Below are 19129 nucleotides of genomic sequence, written 5' to 3'. Positions count from 1 at the left end.
GTAGAATATTTGAAAAGGATATAAAAGTAGTTCAAAGTCTCTTAAGCAGTGTCCTTAGAAACCAGAAGGACGACTTCACTTATAGGCCGTAGGAAGAGTCTCTGTTCGCCCTTCCGCATGACTTTGACCTCTATTTTCCTGACTCTGCCATCCTCACTGAAAAAGGTTTTGTTGACGAGTCCGATGGGCCAGTCATTCCTCTTCTCCTGACCATCCATCAGCAGGACCACATCTCCTTCTTGTAGGTTCGGTCTCGGTGTCCGCCATATCCGTCGGTCTTGGAGCCCGCTGATGTATTCTTTTCGCCATCGTGCCCAGAAGACCTCAGCCATGTACTGTACGCGCCGCCACTGCCCTCTGAAGAGGTCACGGCTTTCAAACTGGCCTGGTGGTGCTGGTGACGTGCCATACTTTTGTGTGAGCAGCATGGCAGGGGTGAGAATCACAGGGTGCTCTGGATCTGTGGAAACTGTTGTAAGGGGCCTTGCGTTCACTATTGCTGTTACTTCAGCCATGAATGTTACTAACACCTCATGAGTTAGCTTTGCATGCCCATGTTGCAGTAGCATCGCATCCAGGATTCGGCGAGCAACTCCAATCATGCGTTCCCAGGATCCGGCCATGTGTGACGCATGAGGCGGATTAAACAGCCACTGGCAACCAGAGCTGCCAACATTGTGTTTTAGAAAATAGTAGCATGCTGAGCGGAGCGAGGCAAATTTTTTTTCAAAGCCTGGGGTCCGAGGTCCGCCGAAGCCCCCTGAATGCCCCCTTATTTCATTTTTACTTTACTTATTTCTATTTATCTTTTGTATTCAACTGTTATTATTTTACTGTGAATTGTATGTATATATAGTTCCCTATTCCTTTTCCTATCACCCTGCTGCTATAACATGTGCAATTCCCTTACAGGATTAATAAAAGTTATCTTATCTTATCAGAAGCCAGAGACTTTACATGCTCTGAGATGCAATCTAGGTCATATTAGGACATGTTTTTCGTGTATAATTTCTCCTTTTCCCTGTACTGTTGCACACAATTAAACACCAACATACACAACAAAAATATTTTTATTAACCGAACAGAATTCATCATGAAACAATACTGAACAATAACACATGAAAAACCTTTACACAGCCTTTTTTTAGAACCGAGTTCAACTCAAGGGAACCTTTGGCTGTGACATGACCATCTCATCAACCTCTCACTTTAGATGGTCATAGGTTGCTGACTTGGCCTTGGCAAGAGTTGTCTTGGAGTACGCCTGCTTGTAGCAGACAGACCCCTTTGCCACCATGAATTGTTTGTGGGTAATGAGGTTACTCAGGGTCTCCATTCCCATACTAGGTCTGAACTCCGTTCTGTTTTTTGTGACAAGACTGAAGATGCGTTCGCAGTCTGCATTGGAATGGAAGATGCAGAGGATAGCCAGCATTACCTTGCAGAGTAAAGGGTACTTGAGATGGCCATTTCCATCCTTCAGCTGACTCATCAGGTGCCACTGTGTGTCTGGTCTGTCACAGCTGGTGATGCTTTCTGGCAGAGCATCGGTTTGGTAGGTCATGAATTGACCCTCAAGCTTGTCCATCTCCTCAGCACTCATCTTCAAGCAGGGGAATCTGCCTGTGAAGTACCTCACAGAATTGAAGTCTGCGCTGTCCCGTGCAGACATGTCAGCCACAGAAGCATTCCTTATCACTGGGTCATCATAGGGAAACTTCTTCACCATGTACTCAACAGCCTTCATGTAGAATGCCCGCACAGCGCTGAAGACCTGGGCAAGCTGCAGCTCCTCAAGCTCAGGGTGATCTCTTATGAAGTCTCTGGTGTTTTGCCCAATGAACAAGGTCTCATTGCTCTTCTGGTTGCTTGGTTCCCTGAATGGTACCTGGTGAACCTTAGCAGCTGCATTGATCACCTGAGGCTTCACAAATCGGTTCAAGAGATTCTTCAGCTGTGTGGTCAAAGTCCTGTGTAGTATTTGTATGCAGGGTTTGTCTAGCTGCAGCAGAGTGTTGGCCTCATCAAATATCGGCAGGACCGCACTTAGAAAGTAGCAGTAAAGATGGAATGTTGGGTCCTGCAGATGTTGACATGCCCTCTGCACTCTCTGTTGTGCCCCTGTCTTGGGCTGAGTGGCTCCAGTGCTAGATGTATTGGGCTGAGTGGGTGCAGTGCTAGATGTCTTGGGCTGAGTGGGTGCAGTGCTAGATGTTTTGGGCTGAGTGGGTGCAGTGCTAGATGTCTTGGGCTGAGTGTGTGCAGCGCTAGATGTCTTGGGCTGAGTGGGTGCAGTGCTAGATGTCTTGGGCCGAGTGGGTGCAGCGCTAGATGTGTTGGGCTTTGCCGTTGCAGTCTTGGGCTGTGTGGTTGCAGCTGCTGGTGTTTTCTTTCCCTGACAGAATTTGGCTAGGTTTTGTTGGCGAAAGAGATAGCCTGCCAAATCAAACTGAGAATTGTCCTTGCTGCCGCTACTGTGGGTTGATGTGTCCTTGCTAACACTGTGGGTGGACTTGTCCTTGCTGCTGCTCTGCGTGGTCTTGTCCTTGCTGCTGCTCTGCGTGGTCTTGTCCTTGCTGCTGCTCTGCGTGGTCTTGTCCTTGCTGCTGTGCCCAGACTGTTCTGACTCAAAGTATTGCAGCAATGCAGGCCACTGCTGCAACAACCTGGCGATGCATTTATCTAAAGAGAGCCACCTCGTACTTACATGTTTAACAATCTTTCTCATTTCCACTCCACACAGATCCTGAAATTTCTTCAGTCCCTGTTTCCTCTTGCTGGATTTGTCTAGGTAGAAGTATATGTCCACCAGCAGCTCTTCAATGGACACTGGAAGCTGAGCAGCAGCTTTTTCTGCAGCTAGATGAATTAGATGGCACGGGCATCCCAGCACATATACTGCACTGTTTTTTTTGTTGATGTAGCCTGCCGTGCCAGCTTTGAGTCCCTGCATCACCATGGCATTATCTGCCCCAAAACTCATGCAGTTGTCCCAGGATATGCTACGTTTCTCAAGTTCATTGTCAATGAGTTTGAATATGTTCTGCCCAGTAGATGCCTCATGACACTCTGGCAAAGATAGGAGTACTGTCAGAACACGCCCAAGTCCTCGATCAAAGTACTTCACAACAAGAGGATACAGCTTACAGTCTCCATAGTCAGTGCTCCCATCCGTGGCTAGGGAGTATGGAGCTGTCCTCATTGCCTCCGTGATCACAGACGCATCCTCCTTGGCAAGAGCTCCAACAATGGCGCTGCTCTTTGTGCGACCAGACCCATACTTTCCTGCAATTGCAATCACAAAAATATTGCATTGTATTATCATGATTATACTCTAGATTACACAGAATTGCAGAATTACAATCATGATATTAATCCTCTGTAGAGTAAGTTGGCCTAGGCTATTTTTTTTTCACCTTTACATAAAATGAAAAATGTTTATTAGAATGATACAGTATCAGTAGGCTATAAATTAGCAATGATTAATTTGCAAGATTTAAATCAGATTATCAACCAGGGCAGTACTGTAACTGTTTTATATAGTCTGTACAGATTGTAGAGTGTATTGTGACAGTATACAGATATAAATCTATGCCTATGAATGCTTGAGATGAATTGAGGCTATTTGTCATTTGAGCCTTACCAGCGATTTTCGAGTCCGGAAACATCTTTTTCACCAGTGGCCCGATGTGGTCGGCCACCGCGATCGGGATGTTGTGTTCCACCAGAAAGTCCACAGCGAGCACTTCGGCATTTATGACACTGGTGTCACTGTCAACCGTAAAGAAGCCCGCGATGGGCCTTGTAGCTTCCACTGCCGCCTTGTATGACGTGTGTTTAGCAGTCCTGATGTGCTTTTCAACGTCGTGTCGGCCCCCATGCCTCACGCTAAAATCTGTCTTACACAACATACAGTAAGCGTGGAAGTCGTCCAGCTTCGACCGGGTGATGGTCGGCCATTCTGCGTTATATTCTAGCTTGAAGCGCTGTTCCGAAATTCGCCGCTTTTTCAGCGGAGGACAAGTACGTTCACCATCCATTTTTGATAGACTTCAACTGACAGCTCGCTCCGCGATTTCGCGGGCATAGTGTATTCACGAATTATCATTGGTCCATTAGAAATTAAGATAATAAAAACACAACACATATGTTAAATTATATAATGAAAAAAACCCAGATATTAATATGTTCTACTTATCTGTGCTATAAATGTAATTTTTGTATGATTCCAATGATCTTAAATAATTTTATAACCAAAATAGCTGAATTTGCTCGTGACCTGAGCAGAGGAGACAAGCGGGGTAAGGCAAAGAGCGGCGCCTCACGTCAGATTGAGCAATCCCTCACAAAGCGGAGCTAGTGAGAAATTAGCACCTCCTGTATAATGCCTCCCTGCTCTGTAACAAAGATGCAAGTGAGGAAATATTCCCTCCTGTATAATGCCTCCCTGCTGTGTTACAAAGATGCTTGATGGATTTTACCCCGATATATATATGTAACAGTATGTAACCATAATGATTTACCCCGATGAATCTGCCACAAAATACAACAATGCAAATGCAGACGAATGGAAAGCCACCAGTACGTTTAATTATTAGCCAAGATTACATTGATATCCGAGTGTTTCCGAGGGGATTGTTTAATGTCTGTCATCCATTTAACATCATACAACGTCGTTGTGATCACTTTGAACCCAACAATCTTTTTTTTTTATGTATTGGTGAGCTGAGTTTGAGAAATTAAACTGTGCAGCTAAAGTTGTGTTTTTTGGTTGCTATAGTTATCTAGTTGCTATGCTAGCTAGCTCAAGAGACTTAAATAACCTAAACGATTTAAATGGAAGCGTTCAATTCGCATGTAATGATAGCTAGTTATCGAGCTGATGTTATAGTTTCCCCGATTTAACTCATTGTATTTTAATGGGTAAAGGTAAAAATCCTCAGGGTGCCTGTGCATCTTCGCATGAAATAATATATTAGCCTACCAGTTATTAACACGAGTTCTCTAGCTACCAACTGCCAACTCGTTGTACCTATCATAGGTGTGTGTGAAGAATGCTGAGATAAAATATGAAAAACAACCAGTAGTCAATGTGCAAGCTGCCGATTGAATTATGTTTTAATAAACTCTATTGACTTCACATATTTTTCACATATCTGACTCTGAAAGCCAGCTACGAGCTCACCGCACGGCACTGGTCTACATCAGGGGTTTTCAACCGGTGGTCCGCGGACCCCTGGTGGTCCGCGGCGGCATTGCATGTGGTCCGTGACAAGAGCCTATGTTGATCAGTTCACCATTGTTTTTTTTTAATATAAATTCGCTTTGATATTTCAACACATTTCCAGAATACCGTTACATATCGTGAAAAATATGTTTAAAATAATATAAAGGAAATTCAAGCTGACAGAATATAGCCTTGCGCCTATCCAGTCTATGGTAGCCTGTGATTCGCTAATGGTAATGAGTTGCGTCGCTAACCTCACTTATTATTCATTACGTACAGTCTTGCGAGCAAAGTTGACACACATTTATAAGCATAGCCGACGAGAGTATTTTAAGATAGGTTGTAGTACAGCAAACATTTGTTACATATGTACTAGTCTAGCTATATATCTAGCACCAATGGATCGTTTTGTAGTGAGGAAAGTGCCAGAGGGACAGGCTGCCATGACAGAGGGTCAGGCTGCCACGACAGAGGGACAGGCCGCCACGATAGGGCAAGGACAGGCTTCCGAAGCGTCAACTTCGCAAAAAAGACGAAAAAGAAAATACAATGAGGAATATGTTAAATATGGATTCACAGTGACGACAGACAGAGCAGGAGAGGAGGTACCACTGTGTTTCGTATGTTCAACAATTCTCTGTAATGAAGCTATGAAGCCGTCGAAACTTACGCGGCATATGGAGACGCATCACGTCCACTTGAAGGCCAAACCCGTTGAGTACATGCAACAGATGTTGCGTGATTTCAAAGGACAGCAGGCTACCATGAGGAAGAGTGCAAAAATAAATGAAAACGCACTGAAAGCATCGTATCTGGTCGCTCTCAGGGTTGCAAAAAGTAAGAAGCCCCATACCATTGCAGAGCAGCTTATATTGCCAGCAGCCATAGATATGTGCAGAGCTATGGTAAGCGAAGAATGTGCCAACAAATTAAAAACTATTCCGTTGTCAGACAACACAATCGGAAGACGAATTGGGGAAATGGCAAATGATGTCAAAGACCAGCTGATGGCAAAACTTCAGACAGTTCTGTTTTCCCTTCAAATCGACGAGACGACAGATGTTACTAATGATGCGCAACTGTTAACATTTGTGCGATACGAGGACAGTGGCACTATGTGCGAGGAATTTCTTTTTGCAAACCACTGCCCGGGCGAACTACCGGTGTAGAAATATTTAAAGCACTGGACGATTTTTTCACGGAGCACAATATCTCGTGGCAGAGGTGCGTTGCATTATGCAGCGATGGGGCCCGAGCCATGAGTGGCAGCAAGACTGGACTGTTTGCGCATGTAAGGAGGGTGGCTCCGGGGGTAATTTGGACACACTGCCTGATTCATAGAGAGGCTCTCGCCTCCAAAGATCTCAGTGTTGAGCTCAGTGGTGTGTTTGATGTCGTTGTCAAGACGGTCAACTTCATAAAACGAAACGCATTGAATACACGCCTGTTTTCATCCCTATGCCATGACTTGGGAAGTGAACACAGCTCTCTCCTTTATCATTCAGAGGTGCGTTGGCTGTCTCGCGGCGCTGTGCTCGCCCGTGTGTTTGAACTACGCGGAGTTATCTACGAGTTCTTGTGCGAGAAGCATTCTGATCTGGCTTCCAATTTCAACGATAGTTACTGGTTAACTAAGCTGGCGTACCTCACAGATGTTTTTGCAGAGCTGAACAAGTTGAACAGCTCCATGCAAGGGAGAGATGCAAACGTCATGCAGCTCTACGAGAAGCTCGACGCATTTGTGAAAAAAAATGTCAAAGTGGATCGAACGAGTGGAGAGCAATAACTTGGCGATGTTTCCTTCAGTTGAGGAATACCCTGACAGCACTGACATCAACGACACTATATGTGAGCATTTGAGGAAGCTTGTGCGTCAATTCGCAAAGTACTTCACTGATTCGGAAGAGTGGCGCCGTGACAGCAAGTGGATCCTGCTCCCATTCAGTGACGATGCATCAGTAGGGTCAAGTCTGACGGCTGTGGAAGAGGATAAGCTGATTCAGATGTCCACAGACTCTGTCAGGAGGCATATGTACGACACACAGCCCCTTGTTAAATTCTGGATAAGTTGCCAGACAGAATTTCCACAGCTTGCTGCAAAAGCAATGAGGTGTCTTTTGCCCTTTCCAACCACATACCTGTGTGAGAGTGGTTTTTCTACACTGGCGTACTTAAAGAATAAGTACAGGGCTAGGCTTGATCCAGAGAATGACATGAGACTGTCTCTGTCTACCATTTCGCCACGAATAGACAGGCTGTGTGGACTTCACCACGCCCAGATATCACACTGACAGGTAGGCCTAATTCTCCCATGTTTTCACTGTTACGACCCTGGCGGGTTTAGGCCCCGCCCTGTGTTAATGGTAAGCTGTTCTCTCTCCCTGCTTTTCTCAATCTCTCTCTGCTTTTCTCAATCTCTCTGTCTCTACAGCAGGTGATTGGTGACAGGTCTGTCCTGGCTGGGTTATAAAAGCCCTGACCAGCCAGCAGTTGAGGCTGCCTTGGTCTTCATTTGTTGGATTTTGGTTCTCCGGTGTTGTTGGATTTTTGTTCTCCGTTGTTGTTTTGTCACACACCTAGACTGACTTTGCATGACATTTTTAGTTACTTTTCCCAATACTGAATTGCACAACACTTTATTATTCTTTATTCTTTCTTTAAAATAATCTTTAATTTAATTTAATTTAATAAATCTACTTTTATTATTATAAAATCTGCGTGGCCTCTCTTTCATGTTTCATGCATTGAGCTATGCATGTAACACCAAATACACACGCGCACGCGCAGGCACATCAGTGGGCCGCGGATTGCTTTCTAGTCCGAATGGTGGTCCCTGGGACAAAACCAGTTGAAAACCCCTGGTCTACATGAATAGAATTCTTCATCAACAGCGGGAGCCAAAACAGCATAGCATCCTGGTAACAGTAGTGAGGGTATTACAAAAAAGAAGTACAGCCGATCCTATTGGCTCTTTGTCAACGCAAGGGACGAATCATAAAACGGCTTATATGTGAGCTTTAGGGCTGGTTGGATGTCAACACAGGCACGAGGCTGCCAGCTACACGATTCATTTTTCGATTTGTTGGGTAATGCGTAGGATATTCAAGTCAAGCGTAGCGGCGTAATAGCCTCGTTGCACGGTAACCGTAAATTCTACTTCCGCTGTTACTTGTATGCGCGTCTAAACTTCCGGTCGAACACTTCCGTGTTATGATAGCGTTTGACAGCTGGATACCGGTAACCGGCTTTTACTATTTAGAAGTGTACAATGAGTGTGTTCACAATAAAAGAAAGACGACTGACCTTTCAAAGGGTGGGGACATCGGCACTGCACTGTTGTGTACCTCAGTGTACGAATTCTTCGAGGTACAATAAGCTACTTTCCTTTCATTCATTTCCCGTTGACCCGGCGGTACGGGCCGAGTGGCTGAGGAGAATCCGAAGGGATAATTTCAGTCCGACGAAACATTCAAAGGTCTGCAGTAGGCACTTTAAAAGCACAGATTTTGTCGTGACAGCCGGGGGACTAAGAAAACTCCAAAAGGGATCAGTCCCTGTTCTGTTTTCTTGGAACGGGTTTGAGCTATCGGCACCTAGACCGAGTGTTTGGGAGAGGCGCCCGCGGCCAGATGTGGAGAGTCACGATGTCTCTGACAACGAGATGGAAATCGCGGCTGTAGCTACTGACCACGACTACTCGGTGTTGCCACAAACGGTGATACGAGCAAGTGACTTGGTTGAGGACAACGAAGCCTTGCGTCGGAGGATTTTGGAGCTGGAACAGCAGATCGAGGGGCTACACCTGCGGCAGAGGTTTGGGTTACATCGTCTGACAGCGTCGGATGACAGCATTCGGTTCTACACCAGATTTGCGTCCTACCAGCATTTCCAGGCATTTTGGAGACTTGTGGAGCCTGCCGTGAACAGCAAAATGGTGAGGATTACCAGCTCGAAAACCGCCTCAAACAGCAGCAGCAGTTCCCCTCAAACGGTAAGTGCAAGTGATAACTTGTCAAAGCAGAGTTGTGGATCTAATATAATGAAATTAGTCATTTTATTACTTAGGCCTATATCAGAAAACCACTATGTAAGCGCTAATGTTAGCTATGTAGCTACAATAATATTGTGCCATAGTTACAACTTACCTTCATAATTGTCGATATAACTGGATAGGTACATTTTGTATCCCTTATCACGTTTGCTCTTCGGTGTAGAACTGCCCATCCGAACAAGTCGGTGGACATCTGAGATGGAAATGTTTGGGAGATCCTGCAGGCATCTAGTGTAGAAACTCGCCATGTTTGACGTTCACCGATATCACACCGGAAGTTTAGAAGCGCATACAGTAACAGCGGAAGTAGAATATACGGTTACCGTGCAACGAGGCTATTAGGGCCTGGAAATCGTATCTGCTACGCCAAAATCGTGTATGTTGGCAGCTCTGCCTGCCTGTTGACGAACGTTATTACATCTTTGAACTTTGTCCGGCGATCTTGTCTTTTTTGAATGTCTATGGCGACACTCCTGAATCTCTCTCTCAGCCTGTAGGGAAGCTTTGCTATGATTGTGCGCATGTTGGCAGCATTTTCCATCTCATTTAAGTACTGGAGGTCTGACATTGCATTACTGCAGCTTGTGAGAAAGAGGGCGTATGATTCGAGTGCCTTGGTGTCATCTGTTTTTATGGTAGGCCAGTTTAAAGCCTTGTCCGTTTGCCTCCACAGCTCTCAAGCACTGTCCGCACGCTCCCCTTGTCCACAGAATATCAAGCGCATGTATGCGGTCTTAAAGGGGAAGTACACCTTTTTATCAACATGTACCAATGGTACCAAATCATATAAAACATGAATTCTAGTATGCTTTTAACGTTTTTAACCATTATATGACCTTCAAAATGAAATTATATATCTTTTTAACACATTTTAGTCATGTTAACTGTAGTTATCACTATGAACTGTTCTTTCGCCTCTACATTATACTTATTCTAATAATATTCCACACCTCTCACACTTATTGTACGTATTACATCATGCTTTATATTTTTCTTTTTTTTATATTTAGTTTTTGTTAATATTTTCTGTTAAAAAAAATATTGTATTGTAACTATATTGCCTTGTTTTTATGCTGCTGCAACAAAAAAAAATCCAAATTGGGATCAATAGGAGAGGGGGGAGGAGAGGTCAAGACTCTTATGCCCGGTGCGGAACCTTAGAGCTTATGTCCAGACTACCGCAAGCATATGGCAGTCTGAGCAGCTCTTTCTCTGTCACAGTCGTCCTAGAAAGGGCCTAGGTCTCTCAAAGCAGCGCCTATCCCACTGGATCATAGATGTCATTGCCCAGGCATAAAAGGCGATTGACCGTCACTTACCATCCGGAGTAAAGTGCCACTCTACCAGGAGTGTTTCCACGTCATAGGCGACCTTGATAGGTGTGCCCCTGGAGGACATATGTGCCACGGCCACATGGGCATCCCCCAGCACATTCGCCAGATACTACGGAGTGAATGTTGCCGCCCCGCACCCTTTGGGTGTGGTCCTACTGCAGAGTCCACCTAGTCCGTACCTATAAGGTGGGTACTCAGGTTTCCTCGTGACTCTGTTGATATAAGTAATCCAGTAATAAGCACTGCCTCTCGCGGTCAGTATGGATGAAATAGAATGAAAGTTATGTATGTAACTACGGTTCTATGAATCCTGGATGACCGCCAGAGTTCTTAGTCACTCGGAATCTCGTGTTCCCGCGAGAAGATTCCATAGGACTAAACGCGCTGACAACACCGGAAATATGCCTTCCGGGGTCATGCGAGGTCACACGTGACTTTGTTGACATAAATGCTCGACCTGCACATGCACGAGACGGAAGATATCCAGTGCTAAGCACTGCAACTGGCAGTCATCCAGGATCCATAGAACTGTAACTTAACATACTTAACTTTCGTTTTACTGCCGTTCACAAAAACACATTTGGGGTAGTTGGATAGTTATTTTAAGAACATAACCTGTTGTATCACTTTAAGATGGCAAAGGAGATCATGGAGGTCTTCCCAAAATGGCCTTTGGGACTACAAAAAAAGAGATGGGGCATGAATGCAAAGTCTTGGCCACAAAATACTGATAGCACCTGTTCAATTAAATGGTGATATTGTTGTACTTGAGCTGTAACATTAGCATTTATTTTTATTAGTCTTTGACAAAGACAGCAACTGTGCCATGTGCTCTGGCACAAAACCACCTGTGACACATCACACCTACACTGACTTGGTAAAGTATAATGAATATTGAGACTTCAGATATTTCATAATGTAGATTTGTGGGGTGATCCGTGGAAGAAAAGCATTCATAAAAAGAACCTAAATACAAACACTTGAGGGATGAGTTTGACCATTGCTCGAAGTTGTTATAAGCAGGGCTTTACTCTCATTTCTCTCTACTCCTTCTATTTCAGATTCAGTGCGACAACCGTTTGCGGTGGTTCCATACACAGTGCCTGCAGATGGACCAAAAGTGTTTTAAAAAGGCAGAAGCTGAGGAATGAGATTGAATGAGAAAAAAATGGTTTATGTGTATGTACAGTAAAGGTATTTAGGGTGTTCTTGTGACAACCAATGTTCAATTTGTTCAAATGGCGGAGGATGTGGTTGCTGTACATCCTGTCAACACCTAATTTAAAAAAAAAAAAAAAGTCTATGTTCCAATTTTTTGTTTTTGTGTATCTGTTTTTATAACCTATATGCCTACCGATTGACCAAAGAGTTTTAAAAAGGCAGAAGCTGGGGACTGGGATTGCTGTCTGTGTAAAAATTAATGTATGTACAGTAAAGGTTGTATTTAGGGTTTTCTTGTTACAACCAATATTCAGTTTTTCCTAAAAGCGGGGGATGCAGTTGCTGTGAAATAGTTTTCATTACTTTGTTTGATTTGTAATACTTGCTTTTAACATCAGATATTTATTTAAATTAGTTTATTTGAATAAATATTGCAAAACAAAGCCTATATCACCTGGCAGGCTAAGCCAGTGTATATTTTTTTCCTGCACGACAAGATTTCAAGTTTCTTAAGTACAAATTTGGGCCATTTCTTCTGTCATTTCTCCAAACATATACAGTAGAAATGTCTGTTTTGGAGTCTGAAAAGCAGTAAACGGACTACATTTTGTTAAAGACACGACTGTTGTAATTCAGTCAAGAGAAGAGAAAACAGAATAAAGGAAAGACAATTTTTTAATTGGGTGATGTAACTTTAATGATGATAATGTGAGGTCATTGGCCCTCGGGGATCATTTGGTGATCATGGGGCATGAGTTGGAGGCTGAAGACGTTGACTGGGACTTATGGATGGATGGGGCTGATGAGTCTGAAGAATCTGCGAGGAAAGAACTAGGGGCAGAGAAACAATCATACCTGAAAAGAAAACAGCACCATAAGAGGCCGACAAGAGTGCCAAAGGTGTATCGTTGGGTTGGTCACTGTGTGTGTTGTGACCAGCTATTCAGAACAGTCTCTAAAGACTTTCCAAGGGGTAAGAATGCTGCTGCTTGAGTACTGAATGGATCTACTCTTGATTTCATGCGTCTACCATATCCTCTTAAAATACTCCGTCCAACAATATCAGTATTGTGGAGAACATTTTTCTAACGCTTAATAAATATATTACTTATGCTTATTAATTCATATTACTTGTTGGTGTAGTTTAATTAGTACTGAGTCGTCCAGTATCAATTTCATTTAGAACTTATTGCAAAATATATTTTTATCCCTTGTCAAAGATAGCAGAGAAATATGCATTATTGTGCTAAGGAGCAGACTTTGACAGAGGAGTACTCAAAAAGTACACTGTAAAAGTACTTCATTGTAGTGTTGGCATAACTAGTAGCTACTGAGTCGACCAGTATCAATTTCATTCAGAACTTATTGCAAAAATACATGCATTATTGTGCTCAGGAGGGATCTTTGACAGAGTATTACTTACATAAGTACCAGTGTTGGGTATGAGGGGCCCCTAGGGACATTATTCAGAAATACTGTTCACACACACATGTGAAACACTCTCACACACACAACTGAAACCAAAAGCTCTCATAAACACATGTGAAAATCTCTCACACACACATATGAAATGCTCTCACACACACATATGAAATGCTCTCACACACACATATGAAATGCTCTCACACACACATATGAAATGCTCTCACACACCCGTGAAAATATTTTTTTGAATGTATATATTCATTTCAGTATGTTGTGTGAGAGGAATTTCAGTTGAAACGGAAGGCGTTCCAATTAAACAGGAAACGGTTGAGAACAAACAGCGCATTGCAAAATACAGGCGAAATACTATTCTTTGTTGGTTCGCTACACCAATGTCTTCTCAACAGCCCGCACGTAGCCTAACTGAGGCAGCGGCGTTGCTCAACAATATATTGGCCTCAGCGGAGACCATTAGAACGCTGTCAAGTGCAACCACAATGGTGCAGCAACCGACCGTTCCAACTCCAGGTGAGGACACCGTGGACGGTCACCTAGCATCACTCTTCCCATCCCGCAGCGGGCAGCGGCCAGCTACAGCTCCTCTGAGGAGAGATTGTGCACCACGATATCAAGCACAACATTGCTTTGGCACATGGACATCTGGCACGAGGAAAACAAGGAAATTATAAATATCCAGATTTTGAAATTATCTTTATATATACAGTGGTATGCAAAAGTTTGGGCACCCCTTAGGAAAACCACTGCATCAGTTTGTCACTTGCTGAGCTTTTGAAGCAGCAACTTCATTTTAACATATGTTATACCTTATGGTAACAGAAACATCTCAGTAGTGAAATAACTTTTATTGGTCAAACAGAAACATGTTTATGTGCATTCAAACAAAAATAGGCATGTGCATAAATTTGGGCACCCCTAAGAAATAATTCCATTAATATTTAGTATTGCCTCCTTTTGCTGCAATAACGGCCTGTAGACGCCTCCTGTAGCCACAGACAAGTCCCTTAAGCCTGGCAGGTGGTATTTTGGCCCATTCTTCCACACAAAACGTCTCCAGTTCAGTCAGGTTTCTTGGCCTCCGTGCATGGACAGCCTTCTTCAAATAAATCCATACATTTTCAATGATGTTAAGGTCTGGGGACTGGGATGGCCATTCCAGAACATTGTACCTGTGCTTCTGCATGAATTCCTTGGTGGATTTTGATCGGTGCTTAGGATCATTGTCCTGCTGAAAAATCCAACCCCGGCGTAGCTTCAACTTTGTGACTGACTCTAGAACATTCTTGTCAAGAATCTCCTGGTACTGTAAGGAATTCATGTGGCCCTCAACTTTAACAAGTTTTCCAGTACCTGTGCTAGCCACACAGCCCCATAACATGATAGATCCTCCACCAAATTTTACAGTGGGCAACAAGTTCTTTTCATTGAATGCAGTGTGTTTTTTTCGCCATGCATACCTGTTCATGTTATGACCAAATAACTCAATCTTGGTCTCATCTGACCACAGTATTTTGTTCCAAAATGCTTCTGGCTTGTCCAGATGTGCTTTTGCATACCTCATGCGACTCTTCTTGTGATTAACACTCAGGAAAGGCTTTTTGCACATCACCCTTCCAATGAGCTCTTCCTGGTGCAAAGTACGCTGGATTGTGGAACGGTGAACAACTACACCATCAGCAGCCAGATGTTGTTGTAGTTCTCTGGAGGTGGTCTGTGGCTTCTCTGTGACCATTTTCACCATCCTTCGCCTGTGCCTTTCCCCTATTTTTGTCGGCCTACCACATCTTTCCTTCACACGGACTGTTCCTGTGGCCTTCCATTTCACAACTACGTTTCTGACTGTGGAGACAGACAGTTTAAACCTGTCAGATAATTTCTTGTACCCTTCTCCTAATTTATAATGTTGGATTATCTTAGCTTTCAGGTCAGTGGAGAGTTGTTTTGAGGTCCCCATCTTGCCACTCCCTAAGAAAGAACCTAGGCCAGGCACAGCCAGCTATTACCTATGTTAAATAGCCTTTTTCATGATTGGTTCCACCTGTCTTTGTAATTGAAGGTCTAATGAGCTAATCAAAGCAATTTTGTGCAGCAACCTGTCAGCTATAAATCCGTACAGGTGTTGAAATGAATGCTATTTATAAGGGTGCCCAAACTTTTGCACATCCCATTTTTTGCATTTTATTTTATTATAATAAAACTATGTAATGCTACCCTAAGAATTTTGGTCTGGAAAACACTAAAACGTCTACATCTTTGTAGGAAAACAAATGTTGTTGCTGTGATCTTCTATTATAAAGGAAAAGCAAATTGTCATGAAATCTCAGAGGGGTGCCCAAACTTTTGCATACCACTGTAGCATGAACATCGTTTCCACTGCTAACAGACTGTCAATCCGTTTTCACTTCAAAAACGAAAAAAAACAACATTTTGAGTGTTTTGGTTTGATGTCATTTTAATTTTTCAACTTTTGCTTGCGTATTGGAGACAAAACTTGACTGAAGTTAATAAAAATGATATGTGAGATGACTTTACTGCCAGGAGAACCAGGCTATTAGCTCCAGAGTAAGCGGAAGTTAGCTAGCTAGTGTGCTAAATAAAGTTATATTATTTTAGTTCAGTGGCATTAATTAATAATGTGGAAACTGTTATTTCCTTCCCAAATGAAGAGCATTGTTGGTTTTATCATTATTGTTAATAACAATAATAATAATAACATTAACATTGTTATGACCTTCACAGTGGGAGATATGGACCTGTGCTGGTGACTCAGATGCACTTAATTTTTGGTTTAAAACGGGGAAAAAAAACATTTGCTCGTTTTATAGTTTTTAATTAAGGGGAAAACTGATTATACTTTAGTACCCTGACTTACTGTTTTCTCATTATTGTTTTATCATAGCAGTATGACTTAACTGTCTGCCTTCATGTAGTCGAATAGTAGACTTATAATGCATAATACATTCTTATTTCAGAGCTAGGGCACAGCAGCATGGCCATTTCAATAAGGATGTGATACTACTCCCCAATCCATCATTGGATGTAGTGTGCAAACAAGGTCCAAAAGTACGGTTACACAAACATGGACATATCCTCAGTGCCTTTGAGTTCCAGAAGGCCTGGGACCACCGGACTGTTATTGATCGTATCAGACAAGGCTTTGGTGAGCATATTGCGGAGGACGTCAGGTAAACCCTTTTTTCTTTTCCTTCTTGCGTTGTTAATAATACAATAATCTTTATTTAAAGAGCACTTTTAAAACGTAGTTTCAAATTGCAATCATCATTTATAAAAACACATAAAGTTGAATTTGGCTCAAAATGTCCAGGATTCAGTCACACACCTTACAGGAGCAAGAACCTGACAGACAGACAGACACTAACACAAGCATACTGTTACATCATATTGTTAAGCCCTTAGCCGTAAAGTATTTGTTGTTGTTGTTGTAATATCCTACATCTTCTTTGTAGCCTCCAGCTTGTAATGTCTTGTGGCAATAAGTTGGTGTCCCCTAAGATCCAGGAGGGTCAGGAGCTGAATGGGATGCTAATCCACAAGGTTTTTGAAACCAAAGCCCTGTATGTAAGACCATCAAGGACCCGTTTAGTAAGTTTGCTTTTTTGTTTGTTTTACCACTTAATTAAATTAAGTATAATTACCTTTTGAAAAGAAAATGTTTACTGTTACCTGCTTATAGCAATTTAAAGTTTATATTAAATTCAAATAGAGCAATTTAAATTGAGAAGAGTGTGAACAAAGGCTCCCTATTTTAATCGGTTATGTAATTACTTGTTTTTTATTTAAGGTTATTTAATTTCAAAGTCTTGTTTCAGGTTGTCCACAGGGTCCAAGGTCCATTTCAAAGGTATTCAGTGTGGTTATTTCGTCAGGTTATTCAGAATAGGAATCAGAATTTGAATTATTGACCAACATGTTGTAGGATTAACTTCACTAAAACTAAAAACTATTATTTGTACAAGTAAGTCACACATTGACAATTCATAAGTGAATTAGGAACCCTATTTAAATGATGCAAAATTAGTCAAATGTTTCCATGTACTTTGTACAGATTCTGTGAAGGTCTGAAGACTCTTGGGGTTCTTGAAAAAATCAGGAGACATCCTGACAGCTTTAAGCCCCTGTTTTGCTATGAGGCAAGTCTTCTCACTGCTGACCAGATGGACAATCTCTTCAGCATTCCACTCTCTCCAGAAGGGAGCAACAAGAGAACTGCAGAAGAAATGGTTGTAATCTTCTGGAGAGACTATCTCCAGGATGCAGAAGGTAATTGATAGTTTATACTACTCGTAAAATGATGCATCTATTTATATTTTTACTTTAAAAATAGTTTTCCCTACAAAAAATACATGCCATCATCAGCTAATGATAATAACTCAAGAGATGTTCAATAAACATGTTAATTGGACCAACTACCACTTAAATTGTTTTTCTGTGTTTTTGTATAGAAGAAGAAGGGCCATCCAAACTACAACAAATATTGGCCTTCGCAACAGGAGCCTCTGTGGTGCCACCCATCGGCTTTTCCCCAACACCTTCTGTGGAGTTCATTCACAAGGGAGAGGACGACTATGCCTCTATTACACCATTGTTCCCTATGGCCAACACATGTGTCAACTGCATCAGGTTGCCGCTACATGTGTCATATGAACTCTTTAAAGACAAGTTTGACTTTGCTTTAGGGAACACTCATGGGTTTGGCAGGTCATGAATATACAGTGGTGGAAATAAGTTTTCAACGTGTCAACATTTCTTTCGTTAAATATTTTAATATTTTCTGATGCAGCTATTAGTTTGAGATTTATACCACATATTGGAATTGACTCAATAAAAGTCAATAAGTAAAGCTACACAGGTAAAGACATTTACATGTGTGTTTAATACTTTTTCCTGTGTTATTTCACTTTGTTAAACACTTTTTATGGAATGGAATGTTACGTTTCCTTTACCTGGGGGGGTTGTTTTTTATGGAGACCAGCTAATTTTTGATAAGTTTGGGTTTTTAGGAGAGTTTTTTTTCATTGTTTTTATGATGTTATGTATTGTTTTTGGGTTGGGGGGTTTTTATTTTGTTTTTTTATTTTATTATTTTTTTTTTGTTTTTTTTTAATTATTAATTTTTAATTTAGAATGAATTTTTTTATTACAAATATCTGGTTCATATTATATTTTCACATTTATAACATTTCATTTATTTTCAAATCAAAATTTATATTCCCAAAAATTGCAGTTAGCCATAAAGTAAGTCAATCTTTAACGACACCGACGACAGTCTTGATCACCCGACATGATCTAAGAAATTCACCCCCCCCCAAATCCCCCCAGCAAACAACAAGAAAAGCCCCCCAGATGAAACCCAACGAACCATAACGAGATTTGGAACCGCTCTTAAATACACACAGTTCCCACCAATGTGTTACAGCAAAAACAGCAAGCTAACCCGCCAACTAACCAGACAACCCAGTACTCCCACATAATACAGTGGCTTCCCATGAAGACTCACAATGTTCCAATGAGGACTCCAACCAAGGCAAGCACCCAGTCGTTGCCTGCACTCCCAAATACTATGGAATACGAACCTTGAAAATTCCCAACAACCACCCACTCCCACCATGTTTATACACCCACCCTCCCAGTACCAAAAACCCCGTCATTTCAAACCTAACTCAGTAAACTTCCCCCAGCAGTGCCGCCCAATCAGGTGAGAGTGTGACCTGAGCCCCCCCTTGAGAGGAACGCGTGGCCCAGTTAGTTTCCACAGGTTGATGAAATTCAGAATACGTACAGGGCAGACTACAATGCCCTTAACAAATTCTTGGTAAAACTGACAACAATAATCAGACAACAAAAATTAAGTTCATTTCAATGATATCCAGTCAAAGCCCAGTTCCACGGACC

The 19129-nt window shown here is 42.3% G+C and overlaps 1 protein-coding gene across 1 annotated transcript; it reads right to left on the bottom strand.

The window, feature by feature from the left end:
• Nucleotides 1-1166: 1166 nt before the first annotated feature.
• On the bottom strand, nucleotides 1167-4040 carry LOC134872202 (uncharacterized). The gene is made up of 2 exons (XM_063895382.1): nucleotides 3644-4040; nucleotides 1167-3285 (listed from the first exon to the last, which is right to left on the bottom strand). The coding sequence occupies exons 1-2, from the start codon at nucleotides 4038-4040 to the stop codon at nucleotides 1205-1207; spliced, it is 2478 nt and encodes an 825-aa protein (XP_063751452.1). The 3' UTR covers nucleotides 1167-1204.
• Nucleotides 4041-19129: the final 15089 nt, after the last annotated feature.

This window comes from Eleginops maclovinus, chromosome 11 (assembly GCF_036324505.1).
Source record: "Eleginops maclovinus isolate JMC-PN-2008 ecotype Puerto Natales chromosome 11, JC_Emac_rtc_rv5, whole genome shotgun sequence".
NCBI classification, from domain to species: domain Eukaryota; kingdom Metazoa; phylum Chordata; class Actinopteri; order Perciformes; family Eleginopidae; genus Eleginops; species Eleginops maclovinus.
Note: the sequence above shows the minus strand (reverse complement) of the source record. Positions and strands in the feature narration are given on the sequence as shown.

Excerpts from the sequence above, each read along its gene's own strand:
- LOC134872202 (XM_063895382.1), bottom strand. The coding sequence starts at position 4,040 with ATGGATGGTGAACGTACTTGTCCTCCGCTGAAAAAGCGGCGAATTTCG. Across the intron at positions 3,286-3,643 it reads TCCGGACTCGAAAATCGCTG|GAAAGTATGGGTCTGGTCGC; the intron begins GTAAGGCTCAAA and ends TTGCAATTGCAG.